This window comes from Epinephelus lanceolatus, chromosome 15, assembly GCF_041903045.1.
Source record: "Epinephelus lanceolatus isolate andai-2023 chromosome 15, ASM4190304v1, whole genome shotgun sequence".
Lineage (NCBI taxonomy): Eukaryota > Metazoa > Chordata > Actinopteri > Perciformes > Serranidae > Epinephelus > Epinephelus lanceolatus.
The window spans coordinates 13,382,821-13,398,774 of NC_135748.1; the positions used below are offsets into that span (position 1 = coordinate 13,382,821).

A 15,954-nucleotide genomic window follows, 5' to 3' on the forward strand; every position below is an offset into this window, starting at 1 on the left:
AGAGAGTATAAAATGTCAAAAATTACGTCTACCTGTGAAAATCCCACCATACAGAGCCCTCACGGCTGGAGTGACTTTTATCTATTACTAACTTCCTGTAGAAGGCAAACTGAAAGGGCAAACTCTTTACAGACACAAGGTGTTTCTCAATACCAAGTACGCCAAGTTCGGACTTGGCAAGTTCGACTCGAGAGCACAAACTCCCAAGGACGGCTGCCATTGCCGCTGGTCTGTGAGAAATGCATACTGGGATACCTAGCTGTCAAAAGTCCACACAAGTCACCTCCCGATGCATCCCTGATAGAACGAGCAGAGCAAGCTCACATCCGGGCATTTGGACTGTACTTGGCTGGATGCGGACTTTGAATTGGAACAGTACTTGGGCTGCAACTAATGACGTTTCACAAGTCAGCAAGAGCACAAATACAGGCAAGAACGCTGATTGAGAAATGCCTGCAGTGACATCTAATGGATTTTTTTAGCGCAACATACCTAAATCAGATGGTAGAGATAGCTCAATAAGGTTGAGTTAAATTAAACACATTTTTCATTAAACGGTCGTAACTCAGAATGTGCTCTACCAAACAGTTGGGCAGGACGTTAAAGGGTTAATCTTGGTTTCTGGTTGGGCAGCTGACGCTCTCCTAAACTACAAAAAAAAAATTAGGAGAGTACTGTAAATAGCCTGGCATTAGAAGTGCTTCTATTTTTCTTTTCTTAAAAATTCCATTTTGTGGTTCTGAGGGAATCGACAGGCAACTCCCCTGTCACTGATTTCCCCCTCTCACTCATAGCTATCTCCTGTAACTATTCATATACCACCACCTGTTTCCCTCTCTTAGGCGTTCTTGAAGTGGATGACATTGGCTCTCAGCAAGCTTGTCTCCAGGATGTAGCCCAGCCCTGCTGACAACGCCTGCAGAAACAGACATATGTACAGGAAGAAGAAAATACAAAATGTCCTCTGTGTGAAATACTGACTAAAATGATCGCCAATCTGGCGTCAATGCAGAAAACCTCTATTTGGAGAAAAAGGTTGGCTGTCATGTTTAATGCACAGCTGCAGCTAACACAATGAAAACAGGGTCTTGAGCATCTGTGTATCAGCTGTATGTTTATGTCTAAAGGTCTGTTTATGTTTATAATGGCATGGCAGGCCACTCAGATGGTTAAATAATTGTGCAATAGGGCAGGTGTTTTTTATGCACTTATAGCACTTTACCTAGAGGGTCAGTTGATGTGCTGCTAAGTTCCCTACAGGTGCTAGGTTTTGTTTAATTTCTTAATGTCCTCCAATATGCTGGGCCTGACTTCACCCAATTGTTTCATGCTTTTATCATTACTTTATGGATATGGATACTACTTATGTGTTTTTATTTTGCTTAACGTAGTATGTTCATGAGTGATTTTACTGTATTAGTCTTTAAGTGAGAAATGACAATCAACAAATTCCTATCAACCACGTTGATAAAATATTGAATGTTGAATCATGTTTTGTGGTATTCATGTAGTACTTAGAGAAGCATGTCTGCTGTCCGTCTGCAACTCAGTTGTCCACATCTGTATGAACTGATCTGTATGATCAAGGCTTTAACAGAACCTTGTGTAAAATCATTGGATCACAAAAAACACTCAAGTTTTATTAAATGTTTATTTACATGAAATATATTGTTTCCTTTGAAAGTCACATGCAAACTTTTACAAACATGAATAATTTAACGATAAAAAAAGACAACCAAAAACACAACTCTACTGGAGTTTTACACAATGGAGCAACATTAAGAGAAAAGCTACAGACAATGGGTTAAACCAGCCTAACCTGTTATATTTAGTTAATAATCTAAAGACAAACTTGAAATTCAGTCCAGACAAGTACCATGGCTATATAACAATGCTAAACCTACATATCAAGGAAAACCTGCAAAAACAGAGAAAGAGGAATGTCCACGTAAGGCTTCAGTGGTGGCTCTGTGACAAAACAATAGATGGGAAAAAAAACAAAAATGTAATCTTTCAGTGAACCATTTTAAGTACATTCAATAGATGTCAGGTTGTACTGTACATCCCCTGCTTTGCAGTGGATTTAAGGCATTGTCACTTCACAGCAGTCATCTGTAAGGCAGAATTAGGAGTTCAGGTGTGGTCTGTTCACAAAAGAAAAACCCTACAGACATTGGACTATATTTACAGGTTACTGTTCAACTGGCTTGAATGAGGAGTTCAAAATTGAAGGAGCCCTTTGTGACACTGCCATCTTACTATTCAAAGTAACACTGTTTCAAGTTTTTGTGTGCAAGCTAACATGTGCAAAAGGCAGCGGGCGAGCAGGGTAACTGAGGGCCCTTTCAAAAGTGAGACTCTGAAAAGCAATGGACATATAATGGTCTCTCGAGTTTTGTGTTCACATGAAACAAGGGAGGAATACTATACAGTAATTGAGAGCACACAGACTGACGACTTGGTGTCTCATGGCTGAAACATACGTCAAGAGAGTATCGATCTGTTGCAAGTTAACCTTGGATGCCTGTCATGAGCGGTGCTTCAGTCTTTCATGCTAGTGCAAGCCCCCATAGGCAAACATGAGCACCAAGGCCATGTCCTGAGCAGAGCTGCATTTGTGGCTACTGATGGGCTTCCAGACAATATTTACATGACAAATACAATGAAGTGAAAGGGTGCTAAAGAGACAAAAAGTGAAAATATTGTTGCTGTAAGAGTTCCCATTATGCACTGCCATGGTAGACTGCCCAGAAGCCACAGATTGACACTTGACATGCTGTCAGCAGCAAAACAACAATAAAGTATGTGCTCACTAAACCAATTTGAGGTTATTCTGAGAGGCGTCTAGTGTGTGTCACAATGGAAGGATCATTTCCAAAGCACATGTTTTTTTTTTTACAGCAGTCAAAGTTTGGAACAGAAGTGTTTAAAATAGTCAAACAAATCTCAGCTTACAGTGTCCCTCTGGCAGGAGATGCAGATTTGCCATAAATGCTTCTCTGTTCTTAAAATTAATGATTTTCCTTTCCAACTATACTTTCAGCTGGTTCTAGACCCCCGGATTTTGCTATGAATCACTGATAACCTCTAGTGCAGTCACAATTCTATTGCTTACAGTCAAAACACACAGAAATCTCAGACAAAACAAGTTACCAAGGACTTCACAAAAGAAACAAGTGAAATACCAAAGGAAAAAAAGAACGAGATTTGGCCCTTAACCCCCTTCATTTTCTTTAAGGACAAACGTTTGGCTCAGGTTCTACAAAGACAGTCTGCACTGAAATGGACTTTGAACTGTCCTCGTTTGGTGGAATTGTGCAATAGGAGACATATAAACCCATGTAGCCATTGATTAAAAGCTACTATGCCCTTCATTTTAATAAATATTATAAAAGCACCAATATGGTGAATATACATAGAACAAACTATGTGGAATCAAGTACACTTCAACATAGTTTCTTAATCTAAAGCAAAAGCACTAATAGTGAATAGTTCTTGGTTTGGACATTACAAAAAATGTGTGGGGTATAGTTTTTCAAACCGTATAAAAAGACATAAATAGAGTAGATGTTAAATACTCATGGGGTTACATGTCATGCTCTGTAATCCATGTTTGTTCAAGAGTTCATAGGCAGCTCCACCTTCAACAGTCATTAGATGTGGATTTTCTTTTCTCAGCTATAAAAAGAACATTCATTTGAAATTTGATCTCGGCTTTGCAGTCTTTCAATATCAGACCCCCATAAGTGCAACAGGACTTCTGATATTCTTTTAAACAATTCACATTATAATACATATACTTCAATGCCAACATAGTCAACAACAGAGGACCAGGAAGATGTGTTGACTTCACATAGTTCAAGATTCTGTGTTTTCTTCCTTTGCATACTCCTCTACAAGTTTCTCATAGGAGTGGCTGTGTTCTGAACCGTCACTAGTGAACACAGACCCTTCAGATTCAGAACTCTGCTCCTCCTTGGAGTTTGTTTCAATGTTTTCATCACATGTAGTAATGGAAAGCTTTGCTTTTGAATCATCATCATCATCATCTTCTTCTTCCTCCTCCAAGTTATTGCTGAGAAAGTTCTCCTCATCTATAAAAGTAATGTTTGCATTTTGGAACGTTAGGGGATGGTACTCCTTTGAGTCCCATGCCCTTCGACCACCTGCTCCACAATCTCCCACACCTACGTTCTCCAGGTCAACGTCTTTGTCAAGCTGGTTCTCATACATTTGGCCTTGGTCAAGTTCTAGATCACCCTCTACTTGGTCCTCTGTTAGCAGCAAACCATTGTCTGAGCCCAGGAGGTAGTTCTTGGACTTTGAAAAAGCAACAGTGACGCGATCACTGAAGCTATAGCGTCTCTTCTGGCGTGGTGAACGGTCCAGACTAAGGATGGTGTGACCATTAAACATAGGAGCGTCATTGCAACTCTGGGAACGAGCAATATCTTTGGATTTATTGATGGTGTTGGCACTAACGCCGTTCCTTCTGCCATCTTTTTTGGTGCCAATCTGCTTAATCAAGTCATTGTAGCCTTCCTGCTTCTTGGACAGGAAGCTGAAGATGTTAACGTCATTAGGAGTGGGTGGCAAACTGAGGGCAGCCTTGTGAGACTCTTTGTAGTGCCGGAGCTCATCAAGAGATAGCTTGCGCAGCTTGCGGCGTTTCTTCAGTGCCTTGTGGGCCTCGATCACCATCCGCACTTTCCAGTTGAAAAACAAAGAAAGCCAGGCCAGCCCCAGATAAATCCACACTTCCACAAAGTAACGGTACAGAGTTGGGTATTCTTTATCTGGTTCCACACCTGCAAGGACAAACAAAATAGTCAACGGTCACTTGGATCCAGAGTTCTGGCCTGCTTTAATTTGATTGGTTCAATCAAAGTAATTTATTTCTTAGCTTACCTGCTACCAAGTCCCCAAAACCAATTGTGGTCAAGGTAACAAATGAGAAGTATAAGCCTTCAATATACGTCCAACCCTCTTGGGACATAAACACAAAAGGTGGAAGGACTAAATGGACCAGCACACCCCAGAGCAGAAATATGGCTGTGCAGGTAAACTGAGCCTTTCTCTGGAAAAGAAAAAAAAAAGTTTTGTAATACCACAAAAAGGTGCAAGTTATTTCTCAGAGGTGGGAAAAAAGCTCATATCAACTCACCAGTGAAAATCCTTTCTTGGTTAGATACTGGCCCAGGTGCTTGGCTCTGCCACCAAAGAACTTTCCTAGCTCACTGATCCAGGTAAGACACAGAGGCACACCAAAGAGCCCATAGAAGATGCAAAATACACGGCCTGCTGACGTTTTAGGGGCAATGTTCCCATATCCTTTAAAAAGTAAAAGTAAAACAAAGTGGTTAGGGTTAGGATGTGTCAACCATGTACAACTATTTACGTCTCTTTAGTATAGCTTTACAGGAGGAGAAGGAAATTACAAAAACAAAGCCACGGATACAGGTTGTCTTGATCAGAGTCCATCTCATCTGTTTCCTGTTTGTGATTTATACATACTTGTCTGCAAACAAGTTTGTCCCTTTGAAAAAAAGTAAGAGCTCTAAAAGTCTGCCTGACAGCTCAGTGCATGTATTTTCCAAGAGTATCATGTTGCTGTTGCTGCTAAACCTTCAGAAGTACTTACCGATAGTGGTGATAACAGTGGCGGCAAAGATAACAGCATTTGGCCAGTTCCAGTTGTTGAAGGGTTTGCTGCCAGTTATAGTGACCCCCTGGCCTGCAGCATCAGACACCACCTAGGACAAGGAAGAAACACGACTGAGTGAAGGTTTGAATTTAATTTAGAGAAATTAATGGGCGTTAAATGAATGGATGCTATCAATTGGCAGTTAGAAAACAGTCCGATCTAGCTGAGCTAAAGGAAGACAGGAAGTTTGTCCTGTGTAAGCTTTATTTCTTCCACCACATCCTTCCTGAGGTACTGATGAGCTGAAGCAGCACTGAGGCACTCTGGAGAATCACCGTCGCCCTGGGGTGTTTATAGTTCTAACCACTGCTTATACTGGTAGGAAAACAGGAAGGCCTAAACAGCCATTTCATAATCCTATGATGAGGCATGGATTAAAGCTCACAACAAGGTTCTTCAGTGGTTGCTGTTTTCTATGTTATTTGTTTTCAAGATCAAAGACACACCGAATATAACATTATTGAAAAATACTGATATATAGATGAAAAACTATCATTTTGCGCATAATCCACAGGCAATATTTGTCTCTAACCGCCTAGAGCATGGGATACATGAGCTCATTTTTGCAAGGCAGTTTTAGTGATGACATTCAAAAGAGGCAGAAAGCCCTTAATCAATCATTCCCAACCAAATGTGTGCTTGAACAGCCACAACAGAAACTGAATTGCCCTTTTGGGCATTCGAAAACACCAGGCCATGTGTGGTGGGACAATGCATTCACCCCACACCAAAGTTTTTCTTTCTCCGAATGTGCTTGAAGGGGGAAAATGTGCAGGGGTTGGCAAAATTCACATAAGCCCTTAAGCACTGGAAGATGCTTGGTTCTTAAATAATAACAGGTCTGTGACAGTTCTGCTCTGTAATTACTAGCACAAGGGGAGGCCATTCTTTTGTCTGCTGAAACAACACAGTTCGCCTATTGGGCTTCAGGATGACAGCAGTGATGACCAAGTTTGTGTTCGAACCATGACTAGAAATTAAAGAGGAAAAACCTCACTCCAGTGGATAACTGTCCCATTTTACAGTCCTCCTGAGTCAACAGCATCTGTACGTACTGGTTACATCCATATGCATGGAGTGACCTTGTCATTGATCATGCTTGTAAGATCTTCTTTGGCTTAAGCTGACTACAGGAATCTTTGATACCCCACAACTGCATATCCCTGTTGACGTAATGAACCACTTAACACTACAGTTGTGTAGATTTAACAGTCTACCTACAAAAATGTAAATCTATTTCCCCTTTAACTGTGTAGAATAGAAGGCTGAAGGGATGACTTTTTTTTGTAGACTAACACAGAAGTTAGAATCACCCTGGTTCCCTCAAATAAAAGCTAACAGGATTTTTCCATTGAATTTTTAGAAATGCAGAAAATAAGCACTGTGTCAAATATGATACTTACACATTTTGTTCAGCAAAATAATCTTCACAAATGAACTCTACTTTTAGGATTTTTGAAGTATAAATGAAATAGCCAGAAGTGAAAAGCCATCAGGGTTGTGTGACTTCAACATTGCTACAAACAATGAGGCTGTAAAGTCATATTCGGCGTGATGACACTCCGTAGTGTCATTTGGCCTCTTGTTGGCAACTGTCTTTAAGACACGTTAAGGCTTCAAAACTCTCGAGTGGGTTATTTACTGACGTCATTTATACAGTTGAACAAAGCCTGAAAGTCTCTTAAGCTTGCGTTAAGCGCAGTACTTATTTCAGGCATCTAACCAAAAACCCAATAACTTTGAGGGGAGGGGATCATGAGTGTTAAAATGCTAACTCATTTCTGGATTTTGGTATTCATTTATGCACAACTCTACTGGCTATGTCTAATACAATCTCTGAACCCAATGGCTAAGCTAGTGGTCTGACAACAGTAAAGGCTCTGGAGGCAATGGACAATATTTCTTAAGATCTGGTATAACAAGCAGATATCTGGGCCAAGACTTCCTCTTCAGTGGGTGCATTTCGGCTTCTCTATGAACGGATATCTGCAAATAAATTCAAAAGAAGCTAGTATAAAGCTAAATAGGTTCCAAAATTGCTTTTCGGCTAATGCATTCTGCCTCTCCACAGGGACTGTTTACCTGCTGCTCAAATTTGATTCATCAATACTACTCAGACTACAAACTGAACACTTGTGATACCATGATCTTGCCCCATTGTCTCCAAATTCTATATACATTTGCAGATATACATTTATAGAGATTATATCTAATATACAAAGGAAAGACAATGGTAATATGTGCAATGTATTTTTGTAACACCAAAGTGTTCCCATGTGTCCCTTTTGTACAAATAGTAAAAACACCACTACAGCAGACTGTATCAAACCAAAAGCAGGGTTCTTGATAAACATGTGCGCTGTCTCTTAAAATCTGCCCACAGACAAAGCATAAAGGGTGTCACATGCACTGTAGGTTTCCAGCACTGTGGCTTGTATGAATGGAAAGTGATGAGACAAGTTTCATAACATCAAAGCAGATTTCAAAAGACAGACACTGTGTAAATCCCCCAAACAACCACCCATTCATTCCTCTGTTGCAGCTAACATGAAATGTTACCACACTAGCTAGGACTGTAACAGTATGAGGTTTGTTTGCTATGTAACATAGAAAAAGTGACAAATGTTATGGTTGTGAGTCACGGCTGTGGTCTGTGTGTGCTCAGCTCTGCACCTTATACCAGAATGAAGAGGGTGATTTGCACATGTTACCAGTTTGCCGGAGATGTACAAAATGCTGATCTGCGGAAATACAATGAGGGCAGAGTGCAAGCCAAATCATGGGAGGGAGCACCATGCCCTCAATAAATGTCACTTAAATAGAGGGCGAGGAACTTAACTTTAAAAAGGCAGAACTTAGGTTAACACATTCACTAATAATGCAAAACTCTGAATATCCTGTATCGCTACCATTGAACCATTCTACAAAAGGCATATGACAAGGACAAGTAATACTAAAGCATTACCCAGTGAAAAGATGCTCAAACATGACAAACAGGCTTTGCAATGCACATGGTCCTTAAAAGGTTAAAGGTCAGCTACTGGTCAACTCCTGGTCACAAATAACCCTGAGAACAAGTCAAAATGCACAACACTGGAGGAGAACGAGATAAAAGACACTTTGTGTCTTACTGAGCCTAAACCAGCTCAGGAGGAAGTTGTTAAACTGGCTCCCCTAGGCCTGGCCATGAGACAACTGGATATCAGGCTACCAACATGGACTGGATGAAATAGAGCGTTTAAGAAGAGCTAATTGACTTTAGGAAACACCATCTGTAGATGATGTTTTTCTACAGCAGTGTTTCTTCTGTAAATGTCAAAGTTAGGTCTGGAAAAAGTGGAAAACATCAAAATAATCCAGAAATCTAGGTAAATAATATTTGCAGTTATAAATTGTGTTAAGTTAAATAAAACCACAGACACAAAGATGCTCGGCTCATTATGATTAAAGTAAAACTGACTCACAGTCAGTGCATTGGTACACTGTGTTACTGAAACACAAGAATGCTGAAGCAAGATATCCTTGTTTTTACAAAAGTTAACACCTTTCTAGCCCTACGACAGCACTTACAGCTGTCTCATCACTGCCTTGGATGTCCAGTTGTAAAACACAACAAACACACAACATCTCCATTAAACTCCCACTGAGCAACTTTTTTTTTAAAAAAAATGAATAGAGCTGAAATGATTAGTTGATTATTGGAAAAATAATTGGCAGCATTTTTGGTAACTGACTAAGCAAAGCAATGCTTGCAAAACACAATCTGTGCTGAAAGTTTGATGCCACCGATTGCAAGTTGCAAAAAACAGCATATGGGCGCAGTCACACTGACAGAATGCAGGTGTGTGACCATCGCCTGCTGAAGCAGTATTCATGCTGAATGTGTGCAGTGCTGAATGGGACACACATGGAAATCAGTTTGTGGATGTGTAGTCCTTTTGAGTTAAACAATGGTTTTATTTGTTAGCTTGCTTGCTAATAAATAACACGACATATGTTGTTATTGCTACTTTTCCATTTTCTTTTGTTCCATACCCATCTTCTGACTCACTGCCAACCAACCACACATACTTCTTTGCTATCAGTTGCGGCTGCAACTTTGCCGGTCAACGTTTACTGAAACTGAACTCCAACCATTCGATGCGAAGATGCTAATTTGCTTTGACACCAGAAGCAAATGCTTTATTACCCCCTTCCCTCACATTGAATGGAAGTAAATGGGAGGGCGAATATTCACAAATGTTAATTTCACGCATGTGTGTCTGTGGCCTTAGAGAGACAGAATGTAGGGTGGGACCATGAGGAGTCTTAAGTTTCTGCATGACCTCTGTGTCTTTTTTTATCCCCAATCTAAAACAACTCTATTTACATCAATAATATATACTCATTGAGCATACATATTTTGGGATATTGTTATGCTGAAACAGAAATCAACTGTTGAGCTGCTCTTTTTTAAAGGCATACATCCATAATAAAAGAACTACACAAAGTTGTGAACAAAAACTTGATATGAAATACATTATGCTGACTTAATTCATATTGAACATCACAATGTTTTACGATATGACTACACACTCTGGAGGATTCCACTACTTTTGGGGAACTGTAAATATTGCCAGACTGCATGCACGTGCCACTGTCACAGTCTGATAAGCAAGGAACAGTAAAAACCACAATGACAAACTCCAACTGTTATCAGAACAGCTGGCGGCCCCGCATACCAGTCCAGCTCCTAAGGATTTTTCCACATCAAGCACATGAACCCAACAGCTGCTTGTGGGGAATTGGACAGACTTACAAACAATGAAGTCACTCTCTTCCATGTCTTTAAGTTTTGATTTTAAATCGAAGCACCAATCAAAGATCCACCATGGAGTGCATGGAAGGCAAGAGACAGGTGGTGTGAAAACGTGTGGGTTGCGGTTTGCGTGATATATTCCAACGTATGAACCAATCATATCTTCACAAATTCACATTTAAAAGAAACTGTTGCTGATTAAGACAAAGTACAAACAAGTTATGACCATTTTACAGCTTTTTCTGGATTTGATAAAGACATAAAGGGTGAAGCTGTAAAATTCCCAGACAGTGAAAAGATTCTTCCATCTGTTAAGCAGAGCATATTACACCATTAACAGATTTGTGAGTCGCTGCTTTAAATTAGCCTGTTAATACTGCATGAGATTGAAAACAGTACCTCATTAACACAGCATATGGTATTTTTATTCATTCTTTCATTTCTCTGTTGGGCTGACAGCAGACTCATTGCTAAACTGGGTTGACCTCCAGAACAGTGGAGATTGGGTGCACTTGGTATGCTGACGTAAATGGTGACAATCTCACATTGTACTGACAATACACAGCACAGTTAGCTGTCTGGGGCTGAAGTTAATCAAATTAGGCTTACAAGGAAATAAAGACATTCCAGTCTTGTCAATTAATTGCTTACACCTAATCTCTTAACATTTAAACACATAGCTATCTTATATGATTTCAGTGTAAATGTTGTTTTTCCCCTTATATTTCAAAAAGGGAATAAAGACTTTGTTATTTTTAAGCTGGTGGCCGGAGAAAGCACCCTGGGCACATGACAAAGTCAGCAATCCCTGAAGACAGAGCGCTTCTTCATTTTAACGAGAGGCCATGTTTCCCTGTACACGTGACAGTGTGTTGAGCAGTGTTTGCAATCTTCTTTTAATTCTAATGCAACAAGAGTGTCACGCAGAAAGTGAAGTCAGATAACCTCCTCTATCAAGTCTGATGGTTTTATATTGTGTTATTTTATTGCACTTTATGTTTTTATCTTTATTGTTTTTATTTTGCTTTGATTTATGTATAATTTATGTCTTATGCCTATTGTACACTTTATGTTTAATTGTGTACAGCACTTTGGTCCACTGGGTTTTTAAAGTGCTTTATAAATAAAGTTGGTATGGTATGGTATGGTAAGTCAACAAAGTGCAAACCAAAGCTGCCCCAAGGAAAGAAAAAAAAAATCAAGTTCGCATCACAGGTTGCAGGCTGACTCATTAGGGTAAACCCTTGCCCCAAATATTCTGAAAAAAAGAAGGCAAAACCAAATTTCCAAATATCATTGAAAAAAAACTGCATTTTTCCTTCGGCAGAAAACCAGAACACATGGTCTTCCTTGCAGACTTTGATCCCAATATTTTCCTACCACCATACACCCTCTTCTCACTGACACACTGTATGAGGTATTTGTAGAATTCATGCCTTCAGCAGGTCCCATCATATGTCATTCTATGTACGAGTTCAACTTTTTTTTATTTATATGGTACAGAGGAATATAGATGGACTGATTTTTAAATGGTATTCAATGTTTTTCTTGTTTAAAATTACTTTTGCTCAATATTAGAGCTTGCAACAATTGGTCCATCGACAGAATATGTATCTACTATTTTGATCATGGATTAATCGAGTTGGTCAATTTTCAGCCTGGTTCCAGCTTGTCAAATGGGAGGATTTGCTTGTCTTATACAACAGTATTCAACTGAATTTATTTGGGTTTTCCACAGTCGGTTGGGCAAAAAAGGCTTAAAAAATTGAAAACAGTATTTTTTCACACTTCTTACACCAACAATCAATAGTTAGAAGCCCTACTTTTTAAGCATTAAATTACCATTTAAATGTTAATATTTGAACACATAACCAATGACAAGTTTCATGTGTGATTTAAAAAAAAATCATTGTTATCTATAGCTTAATCTAGGCAACTATTCTTCCAAGACAAATGAAATCATTTGGAGCAGCTCCTTCTTTCTAAATGAGTATAAGTTGCTCATGGTAAGTTTGGGGCTGTAATGTTGTAAGTACCAAAGCCCAAAACTGAGGAATTATGGGACACTTGGCAGTTTGTTAAGGAGCTATGAAAACACACAGCACTTTTATGATTGAGATATACTGTACATGCATGCGTTTTAGTACAATGTAGACAAGAATATGTGCTGTGCTGTAAACTTTAGAATGCGTTCTCTACCTCCTAACCCTACCTCCCTATGTCCACAGTGCTTCTGGGCAATGCTGAAAGACAAAGCATGCTACTTCAACTTCATGCTACGACCAGGACTCTGAGTTTTCACTTCTTATTTGCAGTAGAGATAATGTGCAGCCACCACCACCCCACTGAAGTTTTAACAGCTTCTCAAGAGCCGTTATTGATGGACCATAAAAACCAATCTGTAAACTGTGACCACTTCAAGGGCCCTATAGTTAATAGTAAACTCCTTGTTAATAAAACAGAGAACACTAACTTTTACAAGAGTGTCGCCTTCTCTTGTTAAGCCTGCTTATATATTTTAATTGTTAACAAGCTGAGCAAAGTTTCCACCATGGAAACCTTATAGAACATCTTCTCCTTACACAAGTAAAGTTGATCGAGGCAACTCCAGGGTGATATACCGTATGTTTATCCGTTTTACTGACTCCAAAACCTTTGAAGCAGGTGTGTTGGCAAACACCAACAGAGGAAAAATCCTTGTAAACTACAAGTGTAGAATGATAAGAGGTGAGCCCAGCAGACTGTTCAACTGGGGAAAGAAGTCAATGATTTTGAAAGTGTCTTGAACCCCCACAGATGACATGATGTGGTCTTTGTCTCTCAGAGAGCACACAGGAGCAGGAAATGTTTCTGTTTCACTTGAGTGGCCGCTAAGAGCTCAACCAAATCACAGCTCTTTCAGCTGCTCCACAGCAGCAACTGCCAAAGGAAAATGTCCAAAATCTCTCAACCATGATATTCCTGACTACATTTAGAAGTAGATTTGGCCAGTGTGGGGATTTGGCTGTTAGAGATGCCACGAATGGGGGGGTCATGGGCATATCCCTTTCACTTCCCTTAAACACAGAAAGGAGCAGCAGAAGGAAGCAGAAGGGGGGATGGTGGGATAATAAATCTCACTAATACTGATGTGGGCCCAAAAAGGGGACAGATTGAGACATGTTTCTGGTCATGTCATTCTTGCAAGTGCAAAAAGACACAAAAAGGGCATTGCAAAAATGCTTGATATCCCTGTCTTGACAGAAACAAACCACTGTCAGTGTTCAACCCTGTCTCCTGGAAATGACTAGATTGCATTCAGAGACAATGTTCATTTAAGGTAACCAAACACTACATTCATGTACTGTGCAGGCTTCCAAAGAAGATGGCTGGGGGGGAAGGTGTGCATACTGAGTCCAAGACCTTGACACCAGAACTTAAGAGAACTTAAGGTACTTGTCCAGACTCTTGTTTTAGGTTTAGGCAACAAATGCACTTTGGTTAATGTAAGGGGAAGATTGTGATTTTTGTTAAATGTTAATAAAAAAAAAAGGTTATCAAAAAAGCAATGCTGCAGTCACTGTGATAAATGCAGCATTGCAAGACTATTGCAAAAAACAATGGAAATAAACAACTGCGTTTTAAGTTAACATTTTGCTAAAATATTCAGTAGCAACATTTTGCATTATTTTGCAAAATTCCACAATAATGTTAATAAAAACACAACTGCTCAGCATTACATTTCCCTCATGACAAATTTGCTGTGTCAGATTAGTTGTATACAAACATAATTTGTAGGCTGCAGTGTTACTAGTACAGAAAAGGATCCCACTGAGATGGTATGCAGCATACACACTGCTGTTTACACTGCAAACACATGCACTCTGCACTCTTCTTCTTTCCCTTGACACATTAAGATCATATCTTCTTGTCATACTAAGACATCTGAGACAAATGGAGTCAAGGTCATAAAGGCTACACATATCAAGAAAGTGAACAAACAACATGTCATGGGGCAAACACCTGTGAAATCACAGGCATGTTGACTTACTATGTGTTCATTCAGTGCTGACGGTAAAACCTCAGGGGTCAGTGGCACCAGCTTTACTACTGGTTATGGAATTGCCATTTTGACAAGAAATCTGCAATGGAACACCATGTACTGCAAGCTTCTGAGGGCCAAGGTTAAAGATTGGCCCTTCACACCCAGTATCATACAGTAATCACTACTCATACACATACTGTCGGTCCCGGTTTACAACTGCAACTTATCTCAACTAGGTAATCAAATAATTCTAATCATTAGGCATGGACATAAGGACCCCACCAAAGATAACTTTAATGAGGCTTTACGGGGAATTTGTGACAATTCAGGGAACTTTAATGATTGTTGATTATTGATATAACATGTGTTGTGATAATTCAAAGGTTAGGCCTTCAGGCTCCTAAAGCAAGTGTGGGTGTGTTGACCCATAAAGAGGAACCATGCACTGACAACATCTCATTCCTCAAGAGTTTTGTTAGTGTTTGGAGAAAGCTTACATACCAGCTGAGGCTCATTAAGCCCTCATGTGTCACCCTTTACAAGTCGGACAAAACTGCAGGATTACCATATTTTAACATGTTTTAGGTGATTCACTTTGCACTGATATTAGCCTGCAGCAGTTTACAGTTTACAGTGTGTGTTTCACAGATTCAATAGAAACAATGTTCAGTTTAAGCTCATGTCCATACCTTTAATATTTTGTCCAAATCATCTTGCGTCAGACAGGGATACTCCTCAAGTATTTTATTCTTCAAGGCACTATACTGCTGTGCAGCCAGCTTCCAATTGGGCTCCTCGAGGACTTGAAAAATTGCTGCCCCAATGGACAGGTAAAAAATAATGGCAGAAGTCAACAAGGGGCCTTTATCTACCATACTTATGTACAATGACTCAACTTTGAGAGCGCGGGACAGGGGGAAAAGACAGAGAAAGGAGGGGGTAGACAACAAGAGCACCCGGAGTTATGCGGGGCTCATTCTCGGAAAGTCTTTAGGTTTACAAAAATGTTTCTTCTTCCGCGCGAGGGCTCTGAAAAAAGCATGAAACGCGCCGCCGCTGACAGCATTGGGCTCGAGACACAACTGGGTAAAAGTAGTCATAAAGCGGGTTAGGAGCGCGCGTGGAACTGCAGCTGTGGTACTATTCTCTCCACGTGCGCAGCCTGAGGAGTACTGCCTGCTAAAGTACTCAACTGTGGGTAGGAGTGGAGACGAGCACCGAAGATCCGCCCAGAAAACAAAGCAAGGAGGGGGTCTGCTACTCTGTTCCAGTTTCTGTTTTTGGTTACAGGTGTAGAGCTGCGAGACACGAGGGCATCCAGAGAAGCCTCCATTAAACAAAAAACTTTAGAACGTGTTAAAACATTGAGTTTTGGAAACATTCAACCAGTTTTGTTAAACTATAGCCTACGAAAAATGTATATTCTTA

The 15,954-nt window shown here is 40.0% G+C and overlaps 1 protein-coding gene across 1 annotated transcript; it reads right to left on the minus strand.

The window, feature by feature from the left end:
* Positions 1-1,637: 1,637 nt before the first annotated feature.
* Positions 1,638-15,697, minus strand: LOC117267618 (potassium channel subfamily K member 5-like). Its single transcript, XM_033643632.2, has 5 exons — positions 15,216-15,697; positions 5,642-5,753; positions 5,165-5,331; positions 4,909-5,077; positions 1,638-4,808 (listed from the first exon to the last, which is right to left on the minus strand). Exons 1-5 carry the CDS (start codon positions 15,399-15,401, stop codon positions 3,859-3,861), a joined length of 1,584 nt encoding a protein of 527 aa, XP_033499523.2. The 5' UTR covers positions 15,402-15,697; the 3' UTR covers positions 1,638-3,858.
* Between the last annotated feature and the right edge of the window lie 257 nt (positions 15,698-15,954).

Bases quoted from the DNA above. Each gene is read 5' to 3' on its own strand.
- LOC117267618 (XM_033643632.2), bottom strand. From the start codon at position 15,401: ATGGTAGATAAAGGCCCCTTGTTGACTTCTGCCATTATTTTTTACCTG. The intron at 5,754-15,215 runs GTATGGACATGA...TCCTTGTCCTAG, and splicing joins ATTTGGACAAAATATTAAAG to GTGGTGTCTGATGCTGCAGG. The intron at 5,332-5,641 runs GTAAGTACTTCT...TACTTTTTAAAG, and splicing joins CACTGTTATCACCACTATCG to GATATGGGAACATTGCCCCT.